This window comes from Pipistrellus kuhlii, unplaced genomic scaffold, assembly GCF_014108245.1.
Source record: "Pipistrellus kuhlii isolate mPipKuh1 unplaced genomic scaffold, mPipKuh1.p scaffold_m20_p_1, whole genome shotgun sequence".
Lineage (NCBI taxonomy): Eukaryota > Metazoa > Chordata > Mammalia > Chiroptera > Vespertilionidae > Pipistrellus > Pipistrellus kuhlii.
In genome coordinates, this window is record NW_023425404.1 from 118,850,783 (window position 1) to 118,873,807 (window position 23,025).

The 23,025-nt window shown below is 38.9% G+C and overlaps 1 protein-coding gene across 4 annotated transcripts in view; it reads right to left on the minus strand.

Moving 5' to 3' along the window:
* Positions 1-23,025, minus strand: part of SFMBT2 (Scm like with four mbt domains 2) — a 201,255-nt gene that overhangs the window by 94,993 nt on the left and 83,237 nt on the right. For 3 of the 4 annotated variants that reach the window (XM_045588599.1, XM_045588594.1, XM_036461294.2), the window contains exons 5-6: positions 4,763-4,851; positions 2,846-3,092 (exon numbers count right to left, since the gene is read on the minus strand). In XM_045588599.1, coding sequence (XP_045444555.1) covers positions 2,846-3,092; positions 4,763-4,851 — 336 coding nt within the window. Of the gene's footprint in view, positions 1-2,845; positions 3,093-4,762; positions 4,856-23,025 lie in introns of those variants that run through there. The other variant, XM_045588601.1, reaches the window with a different exon arrangement.

Consider the following 23,025-nt stretch of genomic DNA (forward strand, 5'->3'; position numbering starts at 1 on the left):
CTTCCTTCTCCACCAGGTTCTGACCAGTGAAGCAAGACTAATCTAGGGTTGTTAACGACATTGGAAAGTTATATGGTCTGAATGTTTGTGTCCTCTTAAAATTAATGTGTTGAAATCCTACCCCCCATGTGACAGTATTTGGAGATGTGGGGCATTTGGGAGGAAATTGGGTTAGTTGAGGTCATGAGGATGGAGTCCCATGATGGAATTAAACCCCTTTAAAAGAGGAGACTAATAGCATTTTCTGTCTTTCTCTCCCACCTCCTACACACACACACACACACACACACACACACACACACACACGAAGCCATGTGAGAAAAGAGCAAGAAGGAGGCCATCTATTTGCACTGAACAGTTGAGAAATATTTTGCCTTTAAAAAGTACAAAGCAAAGTAAAACTAAAAGAAGGACTATGATTACTTTTAGCAGTAGTGGCAGGGTTAGTGGGGCGCACAGCACAGAGGGCACTGAGAGCAGGGAGAGCTCACTGGGGCTTATCTCAAAGTATACCTTCTCCCCCACCCCTTCCAATTCTGCTTCTCACCCCCAGTTAATGCAGAACACTTCTCATTTATTTAAGGGTATTGGGAATAAATAAATAAATAAATAAATAAATAAATAAGCCTAATATTTTCTATGCAAGTCTGAAATTTTATTTCCATCTATATTTCAGTTGAGGAAATAGCACTACCATATTAAGTTTTACAAGTCACACTGGGGCTTGAAATCAATTTCCACAAACCCAGTGCGCTGGGTTCTGATCCCATGTGTAAGACACGGGGAATAACTGCCTCCCTGGGATACTGCTCTGCTGAATAAGGTAACGGCATCCAGTTTTCATCTTGCAGCCCCTGCATTTGAAAAACTAAAAGTCACAAGTTTGAGTGTCCTTTTGGCTTTTATGTTTGTCTTCTCATACATAACCTTTCTTGTTGATAATTTAAATGTGGGGAAAATAACTTCTTGCTGAGGAATGCCTTTCCCAAAGTCTTTAAAGACCCACACCATCTCTCCAATGAAATGGACAACTCCTGTCCAGAAAATTAATAAGACAAATAAACACACTTTATCCTTATAAAAACATCAAATTATATAGAAGAGAAGAGATCTCATATGCAAACGTTTCTACCTTGACACTTTTCATTCTTGCTTCCAGTCCCAGGATTTCACAGGAAAGGGACATTTCAGAGAACCTAAGAAGCTACTAAGAATCCTTTGCTTTGCTATAAATTTTTACACTAGCAAATTTGTGTCTCCCCTAAAATTTATAAAGCAATTAGATACTAAGCTAAGATTTATACACCCAGCTCTCCACACAAAGTAAGTTTCTCCTACAGCACTATGACTCCGGAGGCAAACAGGAGCTTAGATCTCTCTTCAGAAGCTGGCAAGCCCTTTGTTTATCATCAAAGTCCAAAATTACTCAGGGTATAAATGGATTTCTTGGCTGCTTCTCAAAACGTTGACAACAATAACACTCATAAAATACCGTGTTACATGTCTATACGCCTGTCAAATTCAACACAAATGCAAACTCATGAGATACAGAATCAGAAAGTTTTTGTTTGTTTGTTTGTTTGTTTGTTTGTTTTCAATTAAAGCCCCAAAGTGGCAGAAATAGAAAATGTAATGCCTCATGACGAACAGTGACAACTAATACAAGAGGAAAATCTCTGGCAATTTTAACAAAGCAAAGAGCCAAGTCTTTCTTCCTATATGCCTGCAAAATTTCCCAGAATGAAGATTGGCATTTCTAGAAGAAATACATATTGCTTCCTCAGCATCCTTAATTCCGTAAGAACCCAACAATTTGTTCTGAGGCTACCCATCCAAAGTTTGGCAAGGCCAGAAAGGGGCAGCAGCGGGGGGGAGGAGAATGGGCAAGGGACCTGGGATTTAATTGCAGTGCATCCCCCTACATGTAGCTTGGACAAGTAGCTTAAACCCAGTGGGAATTTTTTCTGCTGTAAAAGGAAATATTCACAAACAAGCATGAAGCACTTTTTTTGGAATAAAAATAAAAGCATAGCAGATGTAAAATCACCTGGCACACAATAAGCATTCCAGAATTATTATTTGTAAACACTAAGATTACTGCCCAGTTAGGTATGTCAGAAAACATAATGCACTATTCTATCCAATTAAGTCTACAGAAAGTCACTTGGCAGTGCATTTGAAGCTAATTAAAATATCTGATATGTCAAGAGGAAAAGCATGGTGAATTTTTTTTTTCTCTTTGCTATTTCCAGGTTAGAAGAGATTAGACAATGATAAGCATTTGTTTTGGATATTCTGATGGATGAATGGATGGATGGAAGCATGGATAGATGGAGAACGGATGGATAGATGGATGGATGGATGGATGGATGGATGGGTGGATGGATGGATGGATGACGAACAGACACATGCATGAATGAATGGATGATGGAGATTTGGGAACCTCCTTGCAAGACTTTTCCTCCACCCCCATCCTTCCCACAGCCCTCACCCCCACCCCTTCCCTCTCCTCCCACATACACTTCAAGACCCCAAAAGAAAAAGGGAGAATATAACAAATCCTAATCTATTGTCTTTCATTTTTGAACCAGTGACTCCAAAGGAACTAGATGAACTTCTCCATAGCCTCCAACACAACTTTGTTCTTTTGAAAAAGGAGTTAATTGAGGTCTTGGGGGTTTAATTCTCTATAGAAAATACTCTCTTGGGTTAAAATGCTTAACATTCACATATTAATATATACAAGACACCAAAGAGCTCAAAAATTTCCAGAGACACATCCAAAAAAAAAAAATGCACATCTTTTTCTCATATAATTCACAACAGCAAACATTCTGGCCCTTACCTGAAGGTGGGTCCATTCTGTATTTATTCTCTTGACACCAACCAACTGGTCGAAGTCTGTAATCCAAGTAAAACAACCACTGGTCATAGGATTCAGTGTCCTCCAATCCCACATAGCGAAGGCGTAATCTTCCTCCAACATTTTCAATCACACTAACTATCCAGTACTGAAAAGGGTTCTGAGAATCCTGAAGTTCTATTAAGGAATCAACTGTAATGAGGTCTATAGGGCCTTTCCCTCGCAGAGGCTGTTTAAACAGAAGCAAAACTCCTTATTTTAAACTTTATTTTAAGGTTCTCATGGAAACAGATGACAGCAGAAGATAATATTTTTTCACACCATCATCCAAGCTATTGGCAAACAGTCTGGTGTTTCCCTCCACCCCCATCCTTCCCACAGCCCTCGCCCCCTGCCCCCACCCTCTCCTCTCACACACACTTCCATTTACCCAACTTTGTCCAACAACAAAAACCACAAGTCAATAGGAAATAAGTTTGTGCTATGTTCTCACCAAATACCCTGCCCAGATAAAATTGTATTTGTTAGAAATGAGTACACTTTTAAGAAGAGTTATATTGAAATTTGCCTTGAGCTAAAAAATGTATGGTAGCAGAATGTCTACTTTTCTAATAGAAAGATATATCAAACATGAGACCATAAGTTTATACTGGGACTCAACAGACATGTATCTTAGAATGGCCACTGCTACAGTAATCAAGACACTCTCATACTTTGATTATGTGCATAAAGCATGAACATGTGTACATAAAATGTTTGATACATAATGAGATACACTAAATTAGAATATTATGTAAAGGTATGTCTACATTTAACCTGATAGTTGGTTTAGAGAATAAATGTACTCACTACCCTATCTAAGCAACCTTCTTAGCATATGTTAGCATAAGAAAAGCATGTTTGTTCAGTCAGGCTTGTAGGCAAATGTGTTTTTAAAAAACACCTAAAAGAGTAACACACTGTGTCCTTTTGAAAGGGTCAACAATCATCATTTTGACTTGTTAACCCACAAATCAGTAGCCATTAAGATAAACAAATACACTAGGTAAAATCTTCACAGAACCAAACCCAATAACCCAATATATCAGACAATGATGTTCCAAAGTATCAATATCTTTTATGACAGGAGGGGAACTTATATATAGTTAATGTTAAGAGAATAATGATATTGTCAACATCCACATTGTATTCCTTGTTTTTCATTGTGTTTCCCCCTTTTTCAAGGTCATTCTTCAAACAAATATGGTAAAACAATATTATGTATAACACATCTTTTACTACATATCATAGAACAGGAAAAAAATAAAATGTTTCATCATAAAATTATTTACAAATGAACCATCAAGATTTCAGATTTAACTATTTTTTCAGTGCCATAATTACCTTAATCATATTTAAATATGGTTAGTCACTTATCCTCTTGTTTTTATAAGAGAGGAAGTTAATTCAATTATTACTTATCATGTGCATAAAATCTTTGGGTTATGCATCCGGAATGAAAGAGTTAATGAAACCATTTATCAATATGCTTCCAGACCATACTAGTTTCACCTGTACAAAAAAGTTATTCTGCAGGATTTTATTTACATTCACTAATAAAGGATAGAGGCTTAAACATATAAGATAGTGAGATGTCCTAACATAGTATTATTTAAAAATGTGTTCACATAGGAGCAAATTCCCTATTTACTGACTGTAGCAAAGATGAAGATTTTTCAGTGCCATTAGAATCAGTAACCTAAGTAACTTAGGAAAAAACAGTAAGTTAGGCTCTTTGGATATAGATACCTGAGTGTACGCATGTACCTGCGGAAGGATATATGCACAGGTGCCATTAGGTTTGAGCTCATGTAACTGTGATGCTTCAGACATAGAATAGCTGTAAACAATAATACATACACCTTCCAGAAGGTTAGCAGGTGCTGTCCGGGAACCAGTCAAATCACGAATGAGAAATTCTGTCCAGTCTGTGTATTTTTCTTTGATTGCTGGTGAGACAAAGGAGAGAAAACACTTAAACACCACTCAATTATCAAATAAACTTAAAAGGACAGCATTTTGCTGTATAGGAGTATTACTTCAGTATTTCTCTTAATGTTAAGCACCAATCTTAGTTCTAAAATCACAACAGCAAACCTATCAACCTTGGGTGAATTCATACCCACCAGGTGCCTAGATTTTGCTGGGCCTAAGGAGATCAAATAGAAGGTTCTGAAGTCTTGCAACTTATTTAGAAACTTCTGTGAACAACAAAGATATTATTAAGTATGCAATTCAGTTGGTTCCAAGAAGAAAGAGATCAATGAGAGCTGGCAGAATCAGAGCAAGTTTCCCAGGGGAGAAAATAAATCCAGGCTCTGAATTACTCAAAAGGTTTGTAGAAGCAGAGAAGAGGAAGAAGGGACCTTTATATTGACAGGAATGGAACAGGCTAAGGAGAGTGATGAAGTGAGGGAGGAAATGGAGAAAGACAGTCAAGTCCTTAGCAGGATTGGGCACAGTGTGAGCACAAACACTGGGAAATAATGTTAAGTGGTAGAGTAAAATATGGACGGCCAAGAATGTCAACAGAGATGTTCAATAAACAGGAAATGTATGCATAAATTAATCTGGCCAGTTTAAAAAAAAGTTTTGAATGGAAATAAGAGACTAATGGCAGGAAAACCAAGGGTAGAAGCTTCAGCCGATAAGAACAAGTGATAGGACCCTAACCAGGGGTGCAAGCTGTGAAAAGGGAGGGACTACATCAGAGACATCTTCCAAAAACAGAAAACATCAGACCTTCAAGGCGAATGTTCTACAAGTGCTTAGAACCCAAGACCTGAGAAAAATGTAATTTCTTGGCGTATTTACCAAGCTGTAGATTTCCAATGCCTTCCAGAGATAACATTCACACCCAGGAAGGCCCTGAGCCTCCCAGAGCACCACAGGGTTCACAAAATCGGCCATGAGCATGCCCCAGATTCCTATCTACCCACACGCTGATTCTGACCTTCACATGACATGAAGGGTACCGCCTGTGTACATCCAACACTTAGCCTTGCTGAAAGATTCAAGACTCAAGTGGTGTTTAGATTGGTTAGGTGCTCAAAACTAAAGGAACAGATCTATACATATAAAAGGTTAATATGCAAAGTGCCCCCTCGGGAGTTCGACTGGTAGTTCAATCGTTCACTATGATATGCACTGACCACCAGAACAAAGGAATGGCCTGGCAGGCTGCTGGAAGACCCCGATCAGCTCTGATTGTTGGCCAGGTCTAGCAAACCGACCCTACCCATGCATGAATTTCATGCACTGGGCCTCTAGTATACTATAATGGTGAGGTGGGAGCAAAGTCACTATGTGGGTAAGATCTGGGCTCCAGGGTAACCTTGCCCTATTTGTTCAATTTCTCTTTTACTCTATCAGCAACGTTTTGCTGATAGGATGCTATAAGGATTTTAAACATACATATGTTCATAAAATATAACCATATATAAATATGAACTGTACCAATGGGGTGGAGGGAGCTAGAGCCAGGAAGTGTTTGGATTACAGGCACCTGGTTAAATCCTGTGACTTTCGGGACCACATGGGACTCCCATCTTCCTGCCATTCAAAGTCTGAGGCCTTTGAGGGACCCCTCAGTACACCCCCACAATGTCTTAGCAGTCACTAAGACTTCCTCAGGTTTCAGGCTGACAGAAACATTTTGAAATGTCTTTTCTGTGCTGGACCTTCCTCAATTCTTTCTTGTTGGTCTATGTGTTTTTTATTCCATTACGATCACTTTACTGGGACCACTGGAGGAAGAAGAGATAAATAAGAGTGCTCAGCCCACTGAATCTCCTCGCTCACAAGAGAACTGGGCCTTTACAACAAGATGTGAGGCAGCGGCCTTTGATTTATCAGGGTAATGTTTCTAGCACTGACTTCTCTAGAGAAAAGAAGAAGAAACAGTGAATCTTAAATTATAAATGGAAGCACTTACTATTAAGAATAAAAGACTACAGTGTTCCTTCCCTTGGAGATTTTTAAAAGAAAACCTACATTAATTTTTCAGAGGGTTTGAATTAAATTGTTCTCATAAACACAAGGATATATCATGAAATGATTCAAAAGGATTGATAAGCTCCTACTATGTGCAATTGACCCCGTAACATACTACTAGGGCTCAAGCACATATATATATATTAGTATTCCTGTTCTTAATAATAAATACAGCCCAGATAAACATGAAACTTGTGAAGAATTTTATAAAAATTACACATACACAGAGACACACACATTCCTTAGTACAATACTTGGGAAAGTTCTATTTCAACTTTAACACTCTTTCCATTGTACAAATATCCTATCTATTAATAATAAAAGAGTAATATGAAAATTGACCATATCTGCGCTACATTAACAAGGAGCACCCACCAGCCAATTAGGAGCAAGTATGCAAATTAATCCAACCAATATGGCTCTGGCCACAGAGAGAGCAGAAGGTTTGGGTTTCCCCTAGCAATGGAGGAAGCCAAGCTTTCTGCCCCTCCTGACAGGCCCAGGCCTCTGCTCCAGGCTACAAAGTTTCAATTATACAAGATAAATAAAACCCAACAAAAATGGCAGGAAACCACAGAGTTGGAGAGAGCAGGAGGCTTGAATTGCCACCTGCAAAGGAGGAAGCCAAGTTTTCTGCCTTCCCTGGCATGCCCAGGGGAGCAAGCAGGAGGCTTGGCTCTGCTCAAGGCTACAAAGTTTCAATTATAGAAGAAAAATAAATCCCAGATACCAGGACCTCCACTTGGGTCACCAAGGGGTGTGGCTGGCCTGAAAACCACCACAGGCTCCTCGCCAGGGCTGCCCCATGCCCCAAGGGAACCCCCACCCTGATCTGGGACACCCTTCAGGGCACACCCATGTACCAGGCCTCTATTCTATCTAATAAAAGAGTAATATGAAAATTGACCATCATTCCAACACACAAGATGGCTGCCACAATGTGATCAAAGATGACTGTCCCCATGTGGACACAAGATGGCCACTACAAGATGGCCTGCAGGGGAGGGCAGTTAGGGGCAAACAGGCTGGCATGGGAGTGGTTAGGGGGTGATCAGGCTGGCAGGCAGAAGTGTTTAGAGGCAATCAGAAAGACAGGCAGGCAAGCAGTTGGGAGACAGCAGTTCTGGATTGTGGGAGGGCCTAAACGGGCAGTTGGACATCCCTCGAGGGGTCCCAGATTGGAGAGGGTGCAGGCTGGGCTGAGAGACACACACCCCCATGCACAAATTTCATGCATCAGGCCTCTAGTACTTGTATAATTACAAAAGACAGTATCATTATTTTGCTCTGAAGAACAGGCCTTAACAAAGACATTGGTGAAATTGGTGGAAGCAAAAGACAGACTTTTCACAGTGGTAACATTAGTTTAAAATAGGAAAGATAAGAACCTCAGAATATTCTCCATAATTAGACTACTTAATATTTATGTCATTGAAACCTTGTACAATATTTATGTAAACCCTTACAGAGAAAGTCCTTTGCTCTTTAACGTTTTACACATTGTTATGGCATCATATGTGACTTTTAATGGAGATTTTGTCATTGGACCGTTATAAGGATTAAATGAAAAAAATAAATATAAATTCTCCAGTAATTATCACACATTTACAGTATCAATCAAGCCTTGTAAAAAGTGTTCTTTGAATCCCGAGACATAGCAGCATAGAACAATAGACTGTAGGATCTCAGAGGAAAGGATGGGGGGAAGAGATCAGCCAAAGAACTTGTATACATATATGCATAACCCATGGACACAGATAATCGGGTGGTAAAGGCCTGGGACAGGCTATAGGGGGTCAATGGGAGAAAAAAGGGGACATACGTAATACTTTCAACAATAAAGATTTTTTTAAAAGGGTTCTTTGATAATGCAACTAACCATTCCTCCTTTAATGCACTCAAATACTTAATAACATGATAAAATTTTTAAAAATCTCAAACTGATGTAATTGAGCTAATAATTTCTTTCAATCTAAATTAAACTTTTAATAAACTTGTACATCAGATCATGAATACAAAATGATGACCATGGGTATAAAAATCACAGTACTTTATTAATTTGAAACATTATAATTAGAATAAAAATTCCTTCCAGCATCTGATGGGACTTTTATAGCCTTCTAATCATTTAATTTCCCTCCCTTAGTTTGGGTATTAATGCTAATTTCGCCATTATGATCACAGCATGAAACACTGACAAACTGACAGCCCACACACACAAATCTACCTTATGGAAAAAAAGTCCTAATGTAAATTGTTATGGGAATCCAATTCATTTTTAGCTTCTATTCCTGTTTCTTCATATTATTATAAAATTGATTACCCATTATATAGTAGTAAAATTCCATCTCTCTGTCTAAGTTTAGCAGTAATATCTTAACACAACAGGATACATGGTACACAAAGATCATTATTCCACAGTCTCTTATTCATGTTTTCATGGGAACAAGATCAATAGTGAATAGCTGATACACAATGCTTACATCAATATGAATGTTTACACACAGCTATTTATACTTATTTTTTAATTGATGCTACAGAGCATAGTATAGTTCCTGCAGTCTACATTACTTCCTCATCCAAATCAAACTTCTGTTCTTGATGTTACACACAAAGCACACAGAACCAAGAAATACAGCACTATTGAGACCGTAATCATAAAGCTCAGAATTCAAACCAGATTCCTTCACACTTATATTCCAATCTGGCTTAACCAGTTACTTTATAACTTCACTTACATCAGTAAGTTATTCCTACAATTCCCCCAATCATATCTTACTGAAAAATGAATTAATTCTAATAAGCTCTTATTATATTTTATTATGCCTGTTTAAATAAGGCAAATGTCTCAGTAAATATCAGTTTGCAGTACTGTATTGCTGAGGGGATTTTTGGAAATTGCATAATATTTTTTGCCAGCTCCTCAGAACGCACCCAGTGCCATCTAGGGGAACAGCAGTAAGGAGTGCTCCAATCCGGGACATACAAGAGGTGCAGTGGCGCTTGCCTGAAGGTGCCATCCTGCCTCCATGTCGGTTCTCTGTCCTTAAAAACCACCACTCCATAACTGAAGCATTAAGGAAAAAACCTGAGCCAAGCCATCACCGACAAGTTCTAGAACCATCCTTCCTGTTTAACAAATCACTTTGAATATTCTCTTCTGACAAGTTAATACCCCATTTCTTTGCTCCCCTCCAAAACCAAACTTAAGCAAAGAATTCTCACCGCCCACCATTCAACCCAGTCAACTTCCTCCCCTACAAACTACCAAACTACTGAACTACATTTTTTCTCCAAAGACCTGCACATCCCCACACTAATGTCTTCTCAAGCCTTACTTTGATATTTGACACAAATGACCACTTCCTCCTTCGCAGAGTCCTCTGTGGGCCTTCTCTACTCAACTTCCGATGATTCGGCATTACCTAGAATTTGATCCTGGGCTGTCTCTCTTTCTTCTCGCTGTGTGGTCTTCCACGGACAATCTTATACATTCGCCCGACTTCAGTCAGATCAATACCACCAAATGCCAATTTCTCTCCACAAACCCGGCCTCTTTTCTGAGCCTCAGAGTCACAGACTCAAATGCCTGATTATCAGTGAGGTTTAGAATCATGACATTATGATAATTCAGATTTTCTTTCTGGGAACTTACTATTTACATCCCTAGATCATTTTTCTATATACATATCCTTTTTAAAAAAAAAAAATGTTGATTTTTATGAGCCCCTTCTATATTAGATAATAATTCTTTGTTAAAAATAGCAAAGCTCTAACTTGGTGTATGATATTCAGCATGAGCCTTTAAAAAGAAGACATGAGATCATTTTGCTCAGCCCCTGAATCTTCAATTTCAAGCTCTTCAGTCTGGCTCGATGCCCTGCATGACTGGGCCCCTCTGCACTAATCTTCCTGTGCTGTCCACACTGGATTTCTCCAAACTCTTCTTCTACTGGGCCACATAGGGCTTTGCACATACCCTTCCTTCTGCAAAGAAACGCTTTCTCCCAGTCTCCTCATCATCTCACCCATCACTTCCTCCCTGACTTCCACTAACTTCTAAAATCAACTGTATTCTCTCCTGGAGCCTCAAATACTTTCCATTCATAAATTTAATGCACTTTATGATTATATGTTTGTACATTTGTCTGATGACAGTTCCCACCTGACTGTTCTCTCCAGGAGGCTAGGAAACATCCATGTCCATTGTGTTACTTGTGTATACCCAATATCTATAACAACTGCACATAGTAGGTGTTTAAGAAAATTTTGGCACTGGAAGGAAGGACTAACAGATTAGATGGTTCTGTACATTGTATCTGCTTCACTAATATTTGGTTGAAACAGAACTTATTGAATTCAGATGAAGAACCACTGTTACCATGGATATTACAGTCTTTTCAATAAAATACAATTTAACTCAATAGCACACTGCCAGTATTCACAAATGAACTGCCATTTCTTTTTGTTTTTTTCTTTTATTTGCCTTGTTTCATTTGTTTGTCTGATATTAGTTATCATTTAAGACTTTAGTTTCAGCATACATAACCCAGAAAGCCAGAGACCTGCCCATTTAATTGAATTGGCAATAATATCTTATGTGATAGGGCAGACAGATAATACTTATCTAGAGTTCTCCTTCTGAGTTAGTACACAGTATTGGTCCATTAGGCAACACGGACCCTGTTCATTTCAGACAAAGGCACCATCCAGAAATTAAAGAAATATAAGGTACTACATACACATCCATACTTTATCCTCAAGGGACTGTCTGCTTTCTCTGAAGCTCCCCAGAACCCCTTAGCACTAGAAACACCCAAGACTTACACAACAAAAGCCATACAAATATTAACTATATATGACATGCTGTAGACACAACTCACATTACTCTACATCCTATCTCTAAAAGCCCAGAAGATAAAAAGCCTATAAAACTATTAGAAGAAATTCAAAACCTTATCATTGTTCTCTGGTAAAAGATTTTTGTCCAAAAGAGTATGGAATTTCGCTCATTCTTGCAAATTTTCTCTAATTCTTTTCTAGCTATTAATGTACCACTTTATAGACATTTCTGCTATTGGTTTAAATATTTTCTTGCTTTTAAAAAATAACCTTCCAAAGAGCCTGCCACTTTTTATTCTCCACTAGGAAAAACTTGTTACAGGTCTTTTATTGGCTCACACTACGGCAAAACTGTCAAGACTGAATTGACATATCACAAAGGTCCCGGGCTGTGGTTCAATGGAATAAGACAGACACACAAACACACACACACACACACACACACACACTCACACACACACTTGACTTATTTCTTTTTGTAAAATTACTTTCATTGCTGCTGCAATGACTTCCATTCAAATTTTCCCCAATGCTCCCCCTTAGGTGTATGTATTAAAAAGACAGAAACAAGTTTACAATAAATTAACATTAACATGCCTTTTGAATATGTCTAACTACATGAATCAGCTTATTTTTCAATTTTTTTTCACATTATTGTCTATGATGGTTTATTTTATGTGTCAACTTCACTAGGCACAGTGCCCTTATATTTAGTCAAACATTATCCTGGATGAGGATGTTTTTGGATGAGATTTACATTTACATTGGTAGACTGTGATAAAGAAGATTGCCAGCAGACTGTCCTCCCAGTGTGGGTGGGCCTAATCCAATCAGTTTAAAGACACAAAAACAAAAGACTGAGAACAAGAGGTAATCATGACAACATCAAAGAAAAATTAAATTAATAGGTATTCCATGCTCATGGATAGGAAGACTCAATATTGCCAACATGTCATTTCTTTCTATCTTGATTCACCATAGCTTCAGTGCAATCCCAGTCGAAATACCAGCAAGTTATTTGGTGGATACTGACAAGCTAAGTCTAAAGTTTATATGGAGAAGCTAGAGATCCAGAATAGCTGATACAATACTGAAGGAGAAGAACAAAGTGAGGAGCACTGACACTACCTGACTTCATGATTTACTATAAAGCTACTGTAGTCAAGGCAGTGTGGTGTTGGCAAAGGAATAGACAAACAGATCAGTGGAACAGACAGATGCCCCAGAGACAGCCCACATGAATACTGTCAACTGCTCTTTGACAAAGGAGCACAGGCAACATAATGACGCAAAGACAGTCTTTTCAACAAATGGTCCTGGGAACTGGACATCAACGTACAAAACAATGAACCTACATGCAGATTTTACACAAAAATTAGCCTTCTGGAAAATAACTAAAAATAGATCACAGACTTAAATGCAAAGCCTAGAAGAAACACAGGAAGAAACACAGATGACTTTGTGTAGGGTGATGCCTTCTAAACTACAATGCCCAACGCATGATCTATGAAAAAGAATTGATAAGTTGAACTTCATTAAAATTAAACACTTCTGCTCTGTGAAAGATACTGTAAAAAGAATGAGAAAAAACATATATTAGCAAAAGACACATCTGATACAGGACTGTTCTTCAAAATATACAAACAAAACAAAACAAAACAAAAACTTAAAACTTGCCAGCACCAGTTTGGCTCAGTGGATAGAGCGTCGGCCTGTGGACTGAAAGATCCCAGATTCGATTCCGGTCAAGGGCATGTACCTTGGTTGTGGGCACATCCCCAGTAGGGAGTGTGCAAGAGGCAGTTGATCCATGTTTCTCTCTCATCGATGTTTCTAAGTCTCTATCCCTCTCTCTTCCACTCTGTAAAAAAATCAATAAAATATATATTTTTTAAAACACTTAAAACTAAACAAAAAGGGGGGAAAAACTAATATGATTTTAAAGAGGGCCAAACATTTTAAAGGACTTTTCACCAAAAAAAAAGGTATACAGTTGGCAAATACTACATGACAAAAAGCTTCACATCATGTCATCAAAGAAAAGCAAAATAAAACAATGAGATACCCATTCACGCCTATTAGAATGGCCTAAATCCAGAACACCGACAACACCAAGTTTTAGCAGGGATGTGGAGCAATAAGAACTCTTATTCACAGCTGGTGAGAATGAAAAACGGTAGAGCCACTTTGTGGAAAACTGTTTGGTAGTTTCTTACAAAACTAAAAATACTCTTACCATATAATCAGCAATTGTATTCTTTGGTTTCACACAAAGGAGTTGAAAATGTATGTCTACACAAAAACCTGAACACTTATTTAGAGCACAACTTTACTCATAATTGGCAAACCTTGAAGCAAGCAAGATGTCCTTCAGTAGGATGGATAAGTAAACTGTGGCTCGTCCAGACAGTGAAAGATTCAGCACTAAAAATAAATGAGCTATCAAAGCACAAAAAACATATAGAAGAACATTAAATGCATGTTACAAGTAAAAGAAGTCAATCTAAAAAAGGTACACACTGTATGATTCCATCTATACTATGTTCTAGAAAAGCCAAAACTATGGAACAGTGGTTGCCAGGTGTTAGTTGGGAAGGAGGAATAAAGAGCAGGAACACAGAGCATTTTTAGGGCTATGAAACTATCATTATATAATACATTTGTCCAAGCCCACAGAATGTACTACACCAAGAGTGAAACCAAATATATAAACTATGGACTCTATGTGATGACTATGCATCAATGGAGGTTCATCAATTGTAACAAATCTACCATTCTGTGGGGGATGTTGATAATGTGGGAGGCTTGACTGTGTTAGGGCAGAGTGTGTACAGGAACTCTCTGTACCTTTCTCTTAATCTTGCTGTGAACCTAAACCCTAGTCTGTAAATTCCTTAAGGACAACATGCTCTTTCTTATCATCATTGTTTATCCCAGTGCCTAGCACAGAGGACCCAACAAATGTTCCCACATGGCTTTCAAAAGTGAAGCAATTTATCATCCTCCCCTTTACCCAACATATATTAGACACCACAATTCTGATTAGGAGGAAAAAAAAACTGAGTGTTTTTGCTATACCAAACAGAGCCAAGCATTTCCACACGCAGCATCTCATTAGTGCTTCCCCAAAACCAAGGAACTATTTATTCTCATCCTCATTCAACAAATAAGACTTAAAGACTCTGAGACAGACAGTTGGTAACAGATATATTAAAGAGTGTATTTGCAATCATGTATAACTAAGGGAATAAAACAGATACAAAACATAAATGATTTCATAAATCTAGGACATAAACACAATTACTCAACAAAATCTTAGACTCCATGTCTGATTTCTCAAATCTACTTCTTGTCTACTTTTAAAGATTTATATAGCTAGGTAAGCAAATTTTGAAAAATTTAAAATAAAAACTCCTGTTGGTCCCAAGAGCTACACCTCATGAAATGTCACTTCCTTTAGAATGAAACTGTAAGAGTAATACTTTGCAAAGACACATAACTGACGAGTACTTTCTTAACAGATACAAATCTGATTAATAGCGAAATCACAATAATTAAACGTATCTTTAAATATACCTCATTGAAGAGGATTCACACTGAATATGAGCCATAACATGAGAAAAGAAAGAGAATGATTCTCTGTAAACATCCCACTTGAGATTTGACATATTTATGATATGCAGTGAAATCCTTCTTATTAAAGTTAAGTTCAAGAAAATTCGAAGCATGCTCTTCGAGATAATCAGCCAGGTCCAACTGCAGGCACCAGTATCTTGCAGTCGCAATGGACAAACTCACTGACCTAACAGTTATGCCTGAACACAACAGATGGCCCCGGCTGTGGTTAAATACTTTAAGCCTGCCCTGTTCGTAAGTACTAATGAAACACAAGCTCTCTTCCACCAAACACTCCTATAAAAACACTGAGATTCTGTTTCTGAATTACCCAAAAACAGAACTTCTTGGCAAAATGGAGACCCCAGAAAATATTCTCCTGACAATAGGATTAATTATCCAGTTATTGTGGATTTAAATCTTTTCCAACACTACACTCCATTAGGACCCTTTTATTGACCTTTAATTTTTATTTTAGTGAAACTTTGTTAGTGACTTGTGAGGTGTTTTTGGGTTTGTTTTTTGTTTTTTAAAGAATCAAAACCCATTTTGCATATCTAAATTACAGTGGTCACTAGTGACTCAAAATTACAGGGAGCAGGAGGATGATATCTAAATTATAGGTCTGCAAACTGGAGAATAATTCGAAGCTATAACCTCACTCCTTCACACATTTCATAAAGCAACATGCACAGATCAATTTTTCTGCCTAATTCAAGGGCAAGAGCTACAACAGATGTCATGGTACAATTATTTGGAAGTAAGCTGGGCAAACACCATGAACCAGGTGGGGCCAGGCTTACAGAGTACAAGGCAGAGTAGAAAAGATCACTAATGACTTCTACATGGCCAAATCCAATAGTCAATTCCCAATGGTACACCTATGTGACATAAACAGTATTTGATATGCTGGATCACTCTCTCCTTCTTCAAATATTCTTCACTTCGTGTTAAGGATTAAATGTTTGCCTCCCCAAAATCCTTTGTTGAAATCCTACCCTCAATGTGATGGTATACAAAGATGGGTCTCTTGGGAGGCTCTTAGGTCATGAAGGAGGAGCCCTGGTGATGGGACTAGTGCCCTTAGAAAAGAGGGCCCAGGGAGCTGTCTCACTCTTTCTGACCTGTGAGGACACAACAGGAAGTTAGTAGTTGGCAAGCCAGAGGAGGGCCTTCACCAGAACCTAACCATGCTGGCACCCTGACCTCTAACTTCTAGCCTCCAGAACTATGAGGAATGAATTTCTGCTGTTTATAAGCCACCCAGTCTATAATATTGTTATAGCAGCCCGAACTGGCTCAGACAGGTTCTGGGCCATCAAACTCTCTTAGCTTATCCCACTGGGTGACACCTCAACGGACTGCACCCCTCAGTCTCCTTTGCAGTTCCTTCTCTTCTTTTCAACTCCTAAACATTGGAGGGCCCCAGAACACAGTCCTTGAATCCTCTCTATCCACACTCATCCCTTAATTGACTGCATCCAGTCTCATACCTTCAAATACTGTATGCTAACAATTTCTAATCATGTCTCTCGTCAGGAAAGTCTTTCTAAACTCTAAACTCATAGATGACTTCCACTTTGACATTTCCACCAACATCTCAACTTACTATGTCCACACACAAACTTAATCCCATCCCCACGTGCTCCTCTCATAGAACTCCCCAACTCCGTAATAACTGTACCTCTTCAGTTCCTCAGGCTGTGGACAGTCCTGGCTCTGACTTGCTCTATCCTATCCACCACACACATTCATTCTCTCTCTCTCAATCTCTCTCTCAGCAAACCCTGTAAACTCGACCATTAATTATATCCAGAATCCACAAACACAGTTTGTTTGTTTTTTTAAACCAAATCCACAACCACCACCCAGACCCACGCCACCTTTATTTCTTTCCTGGATTACTGCTGCAACCTTCTCATAAGACTTTGCAGCCAGAATGATCCATTTAGATCACAGGTCATGACTAAATTACTCTGCTGCTCAAAACTCTCTGATGAGAAAAACTCAAAGTCTTCACCAGGGCCTACAGGGTCCTATTGGCCACAGCCCTGACCTCCTCTACTCTTCCCCTCAGCACTCAATCCTGGACAGCTCTGCTGGCCTACAGGGTGTCCCTCTAACACATCAAGTATGCTATTGTATGACCTAAGGACATTTGTACTGATTATTTCCTCTGCTCAGAACACTCTTCCCCCAGTTATTTCCGAGGCCTGGCTCTTCCCTTCATTCAAGCCTCTGCTCAGATGTCACTTAGTCAAGGCAATCCCTACCTCACCACACACACCACATAAAATAATATATCTTGTGCAGCCAACCGATGTCACTCCCTAGCCCATTTATCTAGCCTTCTTTTTCTCCAGAACACTTACTTCCTTGGTCAACTAAATATTTACATGTTTATTGTCTATCTCCCCTTCCTTCTATAATAGAACTTCAGGCACAGGAGAGCAGGGACTCTGTTTCTTCCACTGTTATATCTCAAACACCTAGCACTACTATATGGTATTTCTTGAACTAGGCTCCCCAAAAGTTAACTAGCATCTCAGCCATGCCTGCCTCTTTCCCATTAAGAATCCTCACCCAAGAGTAAGGGACTTTAAGAGTCAACCTAGCAGAGATATGTGAACTAGAACCCCCACTAACCACAAAAAAATTGGGGAGAGAAGGGGTGAGGGAGCACTAGAGATTATCATGGGCCTCCACGGGGTCCCAGGGAGAGAGCTCCAGGTAGGACACTATATGATCTTTCCAAAAACAAAATAAGACTTCTGGCAAGGTAATCTCGTGCTTACTTTTGTGACTTACTTCCATTTGTCCGTGTGAGGAAGTACCTTCTTATTTCTAACCTAAATAATCTTGACTGCAGCTTCAGCCTATCTCCTTCTTCTCCAAAGTTCTATACCTCCATCCACTAATAAGGACTCCAAACACCCTCCCCCTTCTCCTCATGCAGTTGAAATATTTCAGTAATTAATTCGGCTCAGATAGTTTGAATCTATCTTCAATGTTTAATATGACCCCAGTCACAGTATTCCCGTTGGCAAGAATGCTGTGGGAATTAAATTATGGTTCATTAGTTAACCACAGGCTAAGTAGCTGAGTAGGAGCTCACAGCTCTGAAGTTGACCAGGACACTGACCCTTGATGTAACCCAGGTGAAGTTCTTAAACAAAACAAACTGTAGTTTCAATGACTATTCCAAATACAGAGATACACAGGCAATTAGCTGGCTTGATTCTTGTTGATATGTGCAAGGCTAAGGAGAGCGATTAATTATAAGGAACATTCCAAAGTGCAAGAATCATGATTCAAAGCCATTACTCAGTTTGTGATTAAAGGAAGGCTGTTCAGAAAGAACAAAAATCAGCCATGCCTTTCCCTCCCCAGTGAAGGAAAAAAGCTGAGCAGTCACGGTGCCTACAGCAATAGAGGCATTTGGTTTGCAGGCAACAGTAGTAAAGAAAGAAGGCATATTTTAGTGTTATCTGATTTCCTCTCTCCCTCCCTTCCTATCTTATGATCCTTAGTAACTGAACAGAAAATTTCAAATAAATGAAGTCCTTATGGTTTTATCTTCTGTGATTCTTAAAACAAACCAACTAAAAATGTCTTAATAGTACAACACAAAATATATCAAGAATTTTTTTCAAAAGGGTCAGAATATGTAAAAGAATATGCTACTTCGGTAGCCGTAATTCATTTTGAGTTCTTACTATAAATTCTGCCTGCTCTGTTACATAAGCAGATTTCATTTGGGTTATTGCATGTGGCAGTTGTTTTTTGAGAAGTCCTCTGTAAACCCAGCCTCAATTTTCTCCTGTCAACTACCTGAGATCAAATTATGTTTGGAAAAATGGAACTTTGCTAGTAGCAATTATTTCTAAGCAATGTAATATAACAGATGTTAACTTACAGTTTTCTTCCTATTATCACTATGAACATATTAAATGAGATTTATAGTTGTTCAATAAAACAACAACTATTATGTTGCCTTAGAAGCAGCAATTCATCAGCTAAGGTGGGGCAAGCAATTTATGCCAGGTGAGCAGAAAGAAATAAATATCCTGCTCATTTTTAAACCAGTTTTCCTTCCAACAGCGGAAGATAGGGTAATTTGAGATTTTAAAAGAGGGGAGTGTATAATAAAACAGTAACTTATTTAAATATTAACTCTCACTAAAGCCTAGGATTGATTTGGCAAAAAAAATCATAAGCTCTTGGTGATTTTTGTCACTTTATCTAATATTTCAATTACCTCAACACAACACAATAAACTACTGAGATTTAAAACCAGCCCCAATTGGGATTAATCTGGAAAAGAGTCTCTGTGCAATCATCCTGAGTTAATAATTCTTAATTTAAGAATTTTTCTACATGGCCCTGGCCTGTGTGCTCAGTGGTTAGTGTATCAGCCAGTACCAGAAGGGTCTCAAGTTCAATTCCCAGTCAAGGGTACGGAGCTGGGTGGCAGGTTTGATCCCTGGCCTCCGGGATAAAGTGTATAACAGGCACTCATCTGGATAACTCTCACAATAATATTAAAAGCAGCACCAACACTGCCTCAATGGACAGAACAGGAAAGAAGCAAAATATACAAGAAAGACACAAGCTACGTAAGAACCATTAGCAAAAGACAGAACAGACAGAAAAAAATCAAACCTTAAAGGTTTCAGTTATTGGTTTGGTAAAATATACTTAATATGTTTATGGTATGATAAAATATACTAATATGTTCCTTAAATTCTATGAGGAACACCAGCAACAACAAAATGATTATGAAAAGAAGAAAAAATATATAAATTTTGTAAGTTAAAATATAATGATTTTATTAAAATGTCCAATCTCCCTTAACAGCAGATAAGAAGCTGAAGAGAAAATGTGCACTAGAAGATGGATGTAAAGAAATTATACAAAAGGCAGGGTAGACAAAAAGATGAAAATAGAAAAAAGAAAATTAAGAAACAAGGTGGAGAGAACCAAGATGGCGACACTTGCTGTCTCCCACAACCACATAGAAATTACAACTAAAATACGAAACAACTATCATCCAGAACCACCTGAAAGCTGCCTGAGTGGAAGTACTGCAACTAGAGAAATAAAGAAGAAAGCTCACTAAGACTGGTAGGAGGTGCGGAGCAGCAGAAGGGGTTGGTCTGGCATCCGGATGTGTCACTTTTTTAATCAGGGTAGAGATCACCTCTGCAGAGGCTGGCCGGAGAAGCAAGAGGTCCAGCCCCACACCAGACCCCCAGCCCAGGGTCCCAGAGCTGGGGAAAGAAGTCACTATGGGAAGTAAGAACTACAGACTATAAAAACCAGTGTGAATTGGGGCTGAGACACACAGGCTGCTAAAGATCTAACTGCTCCTCTTACTAGGCCTGCACCACAAACTGAATTTACAAACTCCCACTTCCTCTGAGCTCTAGTGCCAGGTGAGGCTCTGGGGAACCCAGAAACATATGGGAAGAAACGGGGCTGTCTGGCCTTGGGGCAGGAGCATGAGGGCGGTTTTCTTTCAGATGGTCATTATTCCCTTTACTGGAACATCCTTGGTGCAGTGCTGACTGGCAGCCACTGCTGTTTACTTCACCCTGGTGATTCCCTGAGACCCCATTCTACCCAATTTACAACCCCACCCAAGGTGTGTGTAGTGGCTTTTGCATATGGTCTGTCCTTTCTCAGGCTAAACCTCTGTCAAACAAGCTACAGCTGGGTCAGAAAGCCTTAATTCTATCAAAAAAAAAGGCCAAAACCTGGCTCCAGCACCAGCTTGACTTGCTTCACAGCTGGGCTTCATTTGGGTACTTCCAAACCTCATACAAAGAGGAGGAATCTGCAGATTTCTCAGTAGCTCCTTTTGGGAGGCCTCAGGCAGTGGCTAACTTTGCACCTCCATGGAGACCCAAGAGCCAGTGTACTCAGTGATCAGTGTGAGACTATACCAGATCATAACTCTTCAGATCCATAAGTGACACACTCAGGGGGCAGACTCAGTGAGCACCAAAGCACCACTGAAGCAAGTCCTGCTCCAAAAGGTTGTCTCCTGCACAGCAGCTCGCCTAACTGTAGTCACAGCTGGTCTCCATAGCCAATTGGCCTGGAGGTCAATTCCTCCCAGTGATACCAACAATAATCAAGGCTTAACTACAACAAAACTGTGCACATAGCCCACAAAGGGGTGCACCAAGAATGTCCACTTCAGTTAATTGAGGAGGCTGAGCCACTGGGTCCTATAGGACACGTACTATACAAGGCTGTTCTATTTACTCAAGGAGACTTAGCACCTATCCAATACCTGGAAACAAAGGGAAGCAGCCAAAATGCAGAGACAAAGAAACATGTCACAAATTAAAGAAATAGAAGAAAGCAAACTACTGAATATAGAGTTCAAAACCACAGTTATAAAAATCTTCTAGAAACATCTGAGGAACTTAAAGACACTTTCAAGGATCTTAGTGAGAATGCAAAAACAAAAAGAAGGAAAGGACCAGTAAGAAATTAAGCATACACTGACTGAAATATAGAGTACTATACAGGGATTCAAGAGTAGACTAGTAGATCCTGAGAATTATATCAATGATTTGAAATACTAGGAAGTAAAAAACACCCAACCTGAAGAGGAAAAAAAAAAAAAAAAGAATCCAAAAATATGAAGATACTGTAAGGAACCTCTGGGACAATTTCAAGCGTACCAACTTCTGAATTATGAGGGTGTCAGAAGAAGAGAGAGAGCAAGATATTGAAAACCTATTTGAAGAAATAATGACAGAAAACTCCCTGTACCTGGTGAAAGAAATAGACTTACAAATCCAGGAAACACAGAGAACCCCAAACAAGAGGAATCCAAAGAGGAACACACCAAGACACATCATAATTAAAATGCCAAGGGAAAACAACAAAGAAAGAATCTTAAAAGCAGCAAGCGAAAAACAGTTAGTTACCTACTAAGGATTGCCCATATGACTATCAGCTGATTTCTCAACAGAAACTATGCAGGCCAGAAGGGAGTGGCAAGAAATATTCAAAGTGATGAATAGCAAGAACCTACAACCAAGATTACTACACCCAGAAAAGCTATCATTTAGAATTGCAGGTCAGATGAAGAGATTTACAGACAAGAAAAAGCTAAAGGAATTCATCACCACCAAATATGAAATGGTGAAGGATATTCTTTAAGAAGAGGAAGAATAGTAAAAAGGTGAAGATAAAAAATATGAACAACAAAGTGACAATAAATACATATATATTAACAAAAAAATCTAAATATCAAATGAATAAAAAATCTTATAAACAGACTAAACTGGTGAATGGAATAGAATCCAGGGCATGGAAATGGAACAGATTGATGATTCTCAGAGGAAAAAATGTGCGCGTGTGTGTGTGTGTGTGTGTGTGTGTGTGTGTGGTGGGGGAAGGGGGAGATTAGACAAAGATCTTATATGCATGTAATGCAGTACCTATGGACACAGATAATAGGGTGGAGTGGGCTTGGGGTGGGTTGGGAACCGGGTGGAGGGGAGCTATAGGAGGAAAAAAGAGGGACATCTGTAATAATCTCAACAATAAAGATTAATTTAAAAAAAAGAAAAGAAAAGAAACATAGTGGATAAGGTCTCTGGTAAGTCTTCCTGAAATGCTATAAAGAGAAGAAAGAACAGGAAAGAATGGAG